General features: G+C 33.4%; 1 protein-coding gene across 1 annotated transcript; it reads right to left on the bottom strand.

The window, feature by feature from the left end:
- Window positions 1-1,430: 1,430 nt before the first annotated feature.
- Window positions 1,431-3,832, bottom strand: LOC110997641 (sucrose-6-phosphate hydrolase-like). Its single transcript, XM_022265886.2, has one exon. It carries the CDS (start codon window positions 3,798-3,800, stop codon window positions 2,331-2,333), a length of 1,470 nt encoding a protein of 489 aa, XP_022121578.2. The 5' UTR covers window positions 3,801-3,832; the 3' UTR covers window positions 1,431-2,330.
- Window positions 3,833-9,046: the final 5,214 nt, after the last annotated feature.

Raw genomic sequence — 9,046 nt, 5'->3', positions numbered from 1 at the left:
AGAGGGTTCAAATGAATCAAATGGACCCAATTACAGCTACGAGCAAATGATAAATTATAGATTTGATAAAGTAGAACTGTTTTACATTTTTACATCTACCTTTTACCGCAATAGGTAATAGTTATGCCATATTTAGACCACGACACTTGAGTCAATTTAAAAATAAAAGTCACTAACCATTACATAAAACTAATTAGACTAAAATATTAATTATTATTTCAAAAGTAATGTAAAATATCTAGGGTAAAAATTAAGAAATATCGTGCGTAAATGAATGAATAAAATAGGAACGAAGAAGTACAGACAATTCGTAACTCATACAAAATTGTTGTCATACATAAACACTGTCGATATAAAGTTTATTCAAAATCCTAAATGAGTTTGTATAAACGCTGTATATTTTTAAGAAAACACAAATGTTTATTTAGGCCCATACGAGGGTTAGGGCAGGGTGTTAAATGTAGATTTTAACATAATTAAAACAGGTTCAACCCGGTATAATTCGTAGGTAGTCTGTTTCAGTGATAAATTAATATTAGCCTAGTCCTAACAATTTGTTACTGACACTATAAATTGCTACTCGAACAGCAATAATATTTCATAGAACAAATGAAATTTATTAAATACAATTTACAGCTCATATACGCAATAAATATCGATTTTCCCACTCATTTATTGACAAAACAAACATACACTTTCCTAACAGTACTCAAACAATACGATAATGATGAAAACAAAAAAAATATTTTTTTCTCTTACATATATATCATAATATAGAACATATATAATGGTATAAACAGATATATAGATAGTGTCGGCAGCATTCAGTAAGCGCAACGTCTAATTTATTTAACGGGGATCTGTCCAACAGACTGGTTCTGGCCCTTAATCATCATAAAAGTGGATTCATCCGTGCTCTTAATAATTAAAATTTTCACTACGTATTAATTACGTAAGTGAAAATCTTAAGTATTGCGTATGCTGGGGAATGTAACAGATAAGAGCTAATTACTTCCTCGCAATTTGTTATTCGTAGCCCAAATTACCATCATAATCGTTAAGATTACACGCAGCCTGAAGTCTCGCAACTTGTAAGCGAAATTAATCAACCTTCGCTGTCTGGGATAAACGTACATGTTCTAAGGGCCGGTTAGATTAATACATAGAGCATTCATAACCAGTTTAGTTAGAGATAAGTAAATATTTAGTAGTCATAAATCTAAGTAAAATATAGCTCATCAAAAACACATTTTTCGGCAACACATATTGGTTTTTAATATGACCTTTAATATGACTTAAAAGTATGTTTGAAAATTAGAAAGGTGAGTTTTTCTCCCTAACAAAACGCTAAATCTGAAGCGCTACCTTTTGTAACGAAATGGCCGTTGCGTTACTCGTTTTATCACTCTGGAAATTTCTATAGACTTGCGCTATTTTAAAGGCTTTATAAACATATATTTACACAATATTTATAGATATAGGAAGGGCAGAAACAACGGATCTCCACTTTCTACGGTCCTGATAACACTCTTGCTTTATCGACATTCATGACATTTCACCGTGCATGCCCGTCGGTAAAGGTGCTTTTAACTAGTCCCTTCTTTATTATCTTCTATATTTAGTCCACTTATGTATTACAACTTGGCTTCCCCGTCCACGGTTGTCTCCGTTCTACATTGCCAAACCGCTAAGCATTCCCTTTTGAATCCTTGTCATAACAATCTCTTATAACCCATACAACTCCCACTACTTGTTATTCTATTAATCAATGTAATACCACACATACTTCTTCACTCTCATTTAATTAGCATTCTCTGGTTCTGCCACATTCACTACCAGTCGAGCTTCTTTTGAGATTTCTCGACTACACATAAAGAAATGCAACGCTGCAACCATAGATTTTGTTTTTCCTATACTCACTTTCATCCTCTTTCAAGATTTTCAATCGCGATTCCTCCATCAAGACTTAAGTACAGTAATATACAAAAAATAAAGTGTCAGAAAATGTCACGTAACTTAATGTTACATTCAAAACACACATGGTACATTACTTTATCAAATTTTTATTATGAAATTTATGGAAAATTACATATTCACAGTTTGTTATTTTATGTGGTTATTGGATTCTTGTATCAAAATTAAAATCTATACGCAACGTTGAACAGCCGCACGTTAGAATAAACGGTAAAAATGTGAGATGAAAAACATATTTTTATCGAAATAATTCATTGAATAAAGGTTACATATACTAACATTCAATTTAATAATTTAATTAATAATTTACAATACTTTCAGTCCATTTAATAATTAAAGCATCTAACATTTATTATTTAAGCTGGAACAGTTCGCTTTAAGTGATATGCTTCGATTTTTAGAGACTGACTACTTAAGTTAGTCAACTTCCATCCTCCCAATGGGTAAACTCTGCTACTGAACACTACCTCACCTTCCCCACAAAATAGTTCCAAGCTACTCGCATCCAGAAATATTCTCCACGTTGTGGACCCGATTGGTGACCATTCAACCTGTCTGATATCTCCAGCTCCTCTATCTACGACTACTTTACCAACAGCAGGATCCCATCGCACCCAAACTTTACCACCACCATCGACACCTTGAAGATACAGTTCAATTCTTTGTTTTATGTTTCCTTCAACAATCAATTCGGTCGCTTGTGGCAGAGACGTCACCTCATGTGACCTCAGACGTCCGTGCAGAATAGTGTGATGGCGTAAGTCTATCATTTCGTCTAATGGTTTCATTAATATTCGATCATCAACTAATTTTAACTCTCTCACAATCGTCATTGCTCCGGACCAGCCGTCCACGTCTTCTACGTGAGGAACTTCCCACATGCTAAACCATGCAATAACGTACCGCTTTCCATTATGTTCTGTTGTCTGTGCAGCGTAGAAATCGTGCCCGAAGTCGATTTCTTGAAAGTCCACTTCGGGGTGGAATTCATTGGTCTCGTAGTCAAAGCTACCAATAATATATCCATTCTGGAAAGTATTTTTGTAACGGTCCCCTTCTGCTTTCATTCCTTGTGGGGACATCAGTAAAACAAACTTACCATCGAGTTCAAAAAAGTCAGGGCACTCCCACATGTATCCCATGTCTCCTTGTGACTCTCCCAGTACTGTTAAAAATTCCCACTCTTTAAGATCCTTCGACTTATATAAAAGAACTCTACCACGCTGATCCAGTGTCTTACTGCCAAGTACCACATACCATTCGTCACCATATTTCCATACTTTGGGATCTCTAAAATCTGGTGAGCCATTTGGAGCTGCTGGTAGAACAGGATTGCCTTCGTATTTATAGAAATCAATGCCGTTATCACTAAATGCGAGATACTGACTTTCATTATAATATGGTTCTTTATCTGTAACCTCATGTGCAGTGTACATCAAAGCCATAGTATCGCCTATGCTCACCGCGGAACCAGAGAAACATTGTTCGTTTTCCGGTAAAAGAGCCGTTGGCAGTTGATTCCAGTGGACAAGATCAGGGCTAGACACGTGACCCCAATGCATGGGACCCCACACACTGTCATACGGGTAATACTGGTAGAAAAGATGGAACTCTCCATCGTGGTAAGAAAAGCCATTAGGATCGTTCATCCACCCAACCGGCGGAGTGACGTGGTAGTGCAGCCTATACCGAGGATTTATATCTGGAATTTTGAAATCTATGTACGCCTCTAACTCTTGTTTGGCATTATCAATATCTGATAAACATTTCGGCGAAACTACTGCCAGGGTACACAGAATAACTAACAAACATTTAGTACCAGCCATTTTGACTTACGAGCCACGTCTGCACAGATATTTCCGGAAACATATTTATACTAATTAGCTATAGCTATCTAGAGTGCTTTGTTTTGCACTCAAAAGGTAAGCTTCTGTAAGTCCTGATATCTTGGATTAGATAATTATTTTATTGGAATCGCTAAGTATTTTGTAGTGGTCTATGTTATAATATGATATTTATATATGCTAATATAATTATAAAATTACGTAAGTAATTAGCCTATAAGTGTTTTGCTGATTGGTAAAGTAGATACTTATTTTTATCATTAACCTTCAGCCGCTATCTACAGTGAAGCGCTGTTAGGCGCCTGCCAAGAGGTCACTTATTAATTTATAAGTTACCAGGCTTTTGTTACTCTACAAAGTATGGAAGAGCATACTGATAATTCCACACCAACATATCTAAATAGTATAAATACCAAACCGAAAATGATACGAAAATCGCCTAGTCAAAGCGAGTCGTGCGTTCGAATCCGTACATTTACGTACAGGTTGTACTCGCACATTTCACCAAAATAAGTGCTTATCTATATCTCTGCTTAATATAGCTAATATTTCATAATATCATGGTCCAATCCAAATAAGAAAACGACGGGAGTGCCGGCAGAAAGAAAACTTGAATATTACGTTGTGCATTTTTGATATTTTAGAATGGTTAGGCAATAATTTTGCACGAATTGCTTTACTTATCAGTATAAAAATACTATCATTTATGTGGTAGAATACAATATTTATTTATTGTGCTATCGAACACAAACATGACAATTTATATTACATTAAATTCGCTGCGCCATCTGTCTACTCTCCATCCGTCTTACGAATTTTCGATCAGTTCACGTGTCTGACGCTAGCCTGACGCTAGTTTAACATATTTACCCATTCCAAAAAGAATTCAACGACGCTAATGAAGTTTTCTTCTGAAATAATTATTTAGTTAGAAAATACTTCAACATCCAACAAAACTAATACTTCTTTGCCCAATGTTTACCCTTCTGTTATCTGTTAATATAATTCATAATCATAACTTCAAACCTTTACCTATCTATAGGATTAATGGTAACAGCAAAAAGATTATTCTTTGCTTTTCTGCATTTGTGAATGCAAATATCTAATAATAGAAATTCAGCTCGTAATCCGCCGCTCCATGTGTGAGGCACGTGCGTAACTCTATATCCCGATTCCCGGGCAAGTAAAAGTGGATTAACCAACCTATATTGCGCATGAACACCATTATATAAGGTATTATAAATTCTAACGACAACCAAAAGGTAATTCAATTATTGATGTTTATAATACATAATTAAGAAAATTTTTTTTATTTTTCCTTACCGGTTATGTAACCTAACGTTAGTTGAGTTACTAGTTAATAATAAAAAAACTAAATGTTACCGATTCTACACTTGAAGACAATGTAAAATGTCAGTTTCTGTAGTGATAAATGAAAATGAGCCCTTTAGTTTTTCATTTATATAACTCGTAATGTCTCCTTTACCGTAGCAGTGGCTTTGTTTTTGTAGTCCCCGTAGCATTTGTGTTTATTTCAATTATAATAGGTATTAATGATCATTTACAAACTATTTAGGCGGGAATTAAACCTACAAATTTTCGTCATGAGGCGTATTTTGTAACATCCTAACTGGGTTAAAATTAAAACTTTTTCGTTTAGATTGTTAAAAACACTTTCGAATTTTGAACGAAAAGAATTTCTTTTTACAATTGTTCATAGCTAGCCTTTTACCCTTTTAATCAAGCGTTCGTAATATATTACATTTCTGCCATCTGACACTGGCAGCAAAAGAAGCGAAAGGAAAATTGAAATTACCCTTCTTTTACTAAATTTCTAACGTATATTTAATAATCGTACTAACCCATTTCGAACACGTAAATCCAAAAAAACATATTCGAAGAAGCACTTTCGAGTTTATGGTCAAGGAAAATTAGTTAATACTACATAAATCTAATTGAAAACATAATATCATAAAACGAGAATTGCTTAGATGTAGAAGATATGTTATAGATATGATATTTATCCGTATTGGATCTGGATATGATAGTTATAATCGGTCGTATAGGTAAGTTTAAGTAATTATTATAAAGCTCCTCCGTTTTATCATTTAAAATAAAAGTGCTATAATATAAATATGTTATAACCCATGTAAAACATATTAAATGTTTTTTTATAATTATTTTTGTGACTAATGAAACCATTAACAAAAACCTGTCGAAACATGTAGTTTTATCTAAGTTTTAGACTTCGCCCATATCCGAAATTATCTAATTCTATTAATCTAATTTTAGACTGTAAAATTAAGCAAAACATTATTAAGCATACTTTGGGTGTAATTTTAAATTTTTATAAAATACGATCACACCACTCGCCACTGCATTCAATGCGTTCAGCGGAAACCCACGAGTTTTTTTTATAATTTTCTGATATTATAGTTTTAGACACAATACAGAAATGATAATTATTTATTAATAATATAAACTCTATTCAAGCATAAGGGGGCGTCCATAAATTACGTGAGGTGTTTTTTTAATTTTCTAATCCTCCCTCCCCCCCTGGTGAGATGTCGTGAGATTTTATTCAACCCCCTCCCCCAACCCCCAATCTCACGTGAGATTTTTCAAAATGTGAGTTTCTTACGTAAACGCGTTGTATTAGTATTGTAAAAAGAAAAAAATAAATTTGCTTCGTGCTTTTATTTACGACTAGTGATCTTAATCGTATTACGATTACGCTTAAGATTAAATCTTAAGCATGTACAATCTGGATTAAATGGACCAAAATAGTATAATTTTTTTTTGTTTCAATCAGAAAAAAAATTGCGTGATATTTGCCGAGACCCCCCCCCCTCTCTCCAACGTAAGATTAGATGAGATTTGACTCGACCCCCTCCCCCCCTTAAACACCTCACGTTATTTATGGACGCCCCCTAATAGGTTTTCCATTTTTCTTAAATTTATAATTTTCAGTTCCTAAATCGTGTAAATTCTTTCTGGTCTGAAATAAAATACTTTAAAAATGATTCGGTGACCGGTGACTATTTTAACAACTATAAGTCATGAGATGATATATCATTGGTTTACTCAATTGACAAAAAGGCAGTCAATTGTCAGTCGTAAGGATTCAATAAATACCGGAAAGTTATGAAGTTTTAACTGAATACAACAAATACTTGTCTTTTAGTACAATCTTTCTTCCCTTCAACTTAGCAACATTTATTGTTATGCGGTTAATACTGCTGGGAATACTACCGGCCGGTCTCTTTCTCAGAGGATTTGTTCGGATTAATACCTACAGCTGAGTTTCATCATCGGACATCAACGAAAAATACAAAATTTCACCCGTATCACCTCTAACTCCGTCGTTCCACAACTAAGCCTTTTACAGATGCAGTTTATACCGCGCACCACGAACACGTGGAACCACACAAGTATTTTCGTACCTATTCGACTTAGAAAATAAAAGAAAAGAACGCACTAATTCTTAAAAAGCCGCCAACGAACTTACGAACTTTCTGGCAACAGGTGACTGCGTCACGTATCACTTAACATCTAGTGAATCCACTGTCCGCTGCAGCGTCCGATATTTAGGACGTAATTAAATATGTTTTGTAAATAATTTATAATAACAAAATCAAAGAATTATGCAATAACAAAATGTTCCCACAGTTTTGGATAATAGGTAAAATTAAACTTTGGGAGCTGAAATCTAAAGTTGTAAGTTATCTCTATGAATACGCAAGTTGTGCAGGTCATTAGAGGCACAAAGTGAACAAAAATTTGCAATATTCCTGTGCATTGCATAACGTTTTCTGCTTTCACATTGACCGAATTAAGCTGTAGGTATATGCCCTGCCGTGTCCTTGTTTTATCAATTCAATTTAAAATCCTTTTTCCGTCAACTTTATTAACTTGTAATAACAAGCTGGCTAATAAAGTTGACGCGAGTATTAAACATAAAAAAAAACTTGTTTAACGCATATATATATATTATTTATTTATGTATTACGTTATTTACGTAATTACCCTATTCAGCAGAAATCCTAATTTGTCGATATATTTATTTTTGAATTGAAAACAATTTAAAAACTTCTTATAGTATTACTTTAAAAACTCCAGCCTAAACTAGCTGTATTCGCTGTTTCATGGTGAGTATTTAAGGCTTGATCCTAGGAAATCACGTTGGTCTATATTATGTTTGTTTATTAATAGCAAGTAACATTGAATGCCGAAATCTGTACGTACAATTTTATTGAAACTAAAGTGAAAACGCTTATAATATACGTCTGAATTATCAAGATATTAAGTAAATTGGAAATACTCTGTTTATAAATAATATGAGTTCCAAATCGATTTATTATTCTGAAAACTTCGTAAGAAATTTATTGTATATGAAAAATCCTCCGAAGCAGCATTTTATCTTACATATCAAAATTTCAAGTCTTTGTGCAATAGTGGTTTAATATTAAACATTTTCAGGAATCCGTCGCTCCGCATACAATATTAAGAAGAAAATAACTAGAAAAGTAGATTCCTATTTTAAACGAGGATGTGATATCAATATCAGTAGCTAGTATTGAGAAGTGTTCTTGATCGAGTCAATTGATCGTTAATTATTATCTAATGTTACTTTGGTTAATAAACGAGATTTCTTCTATTTATTTTAAGGGTTTTATTGAGTTTATTCGATTTGTTTGGTTTTATTTAATTGTTTAATAATTTAGAATCATTACTTAACGAATAAAAGTACGAATATTGTTACGACCAATCAGAGCGGAGAAAATGCCTCAAGTGGGGTTTAAGCGGTATCTTGACTTTGGACAGGGTATATATACATATATATATTCCTATTTGATTTAGTTCATAGGATAGGATTTTTATTTGTCTAAAAAGCGCGCTCAAATTGTAAAAATATCATAGGTAACTAAAGCTTATAAGCTTATTAAATACAGATTAACTCTTCTTAGTACCTAATCACTATTGTCCGCTCCACGCCCTTAACTTGCGAACTGGTAGTAAATGTAAAAATTTTATGATTAATTTAATTTTTTTTGACGTTCATAGGTGTACGTGTTTACCTATATGAATAAAGATATTTTTATTTGTTTGTTTGTTAATCAGTTAATAAAAACGCCAATGGTCCCAGTCCGCCTGATGTTCTTACGTTATTCCAAATTTTTAATTTTTTTTTTTATGATAACAGTCATTACACGCCACCCTGCGCCATG

This window comes from Pieris rapae, chromosome 17 (assembly GCF_905147795.1).
Source record: "Pieris rapae chromosome 17, ilPieRapa1.1, whole genome shotgun sequence".
Classification (NCBI taxonomy): domain Eukaryota; kingdom Metazoa; phylum Arthropoda; class Insecta; order Lepidoptera; family Pieridae; genus Pieris; species Pieris rapae.
This window is presented reverse-complemented; position numbering and strand designations above follow the sequence as displayed.

What these genes read in the sequence shown, in the direction of transcription:
- LOC110997641 (XM_022265886.2), bottom strand. Translation starts at nt 3,800, where the DNA reads ATGGCTGGTACTAAATGTTTGTTAGTTATTCTGTGTACCCTGGCAGTA.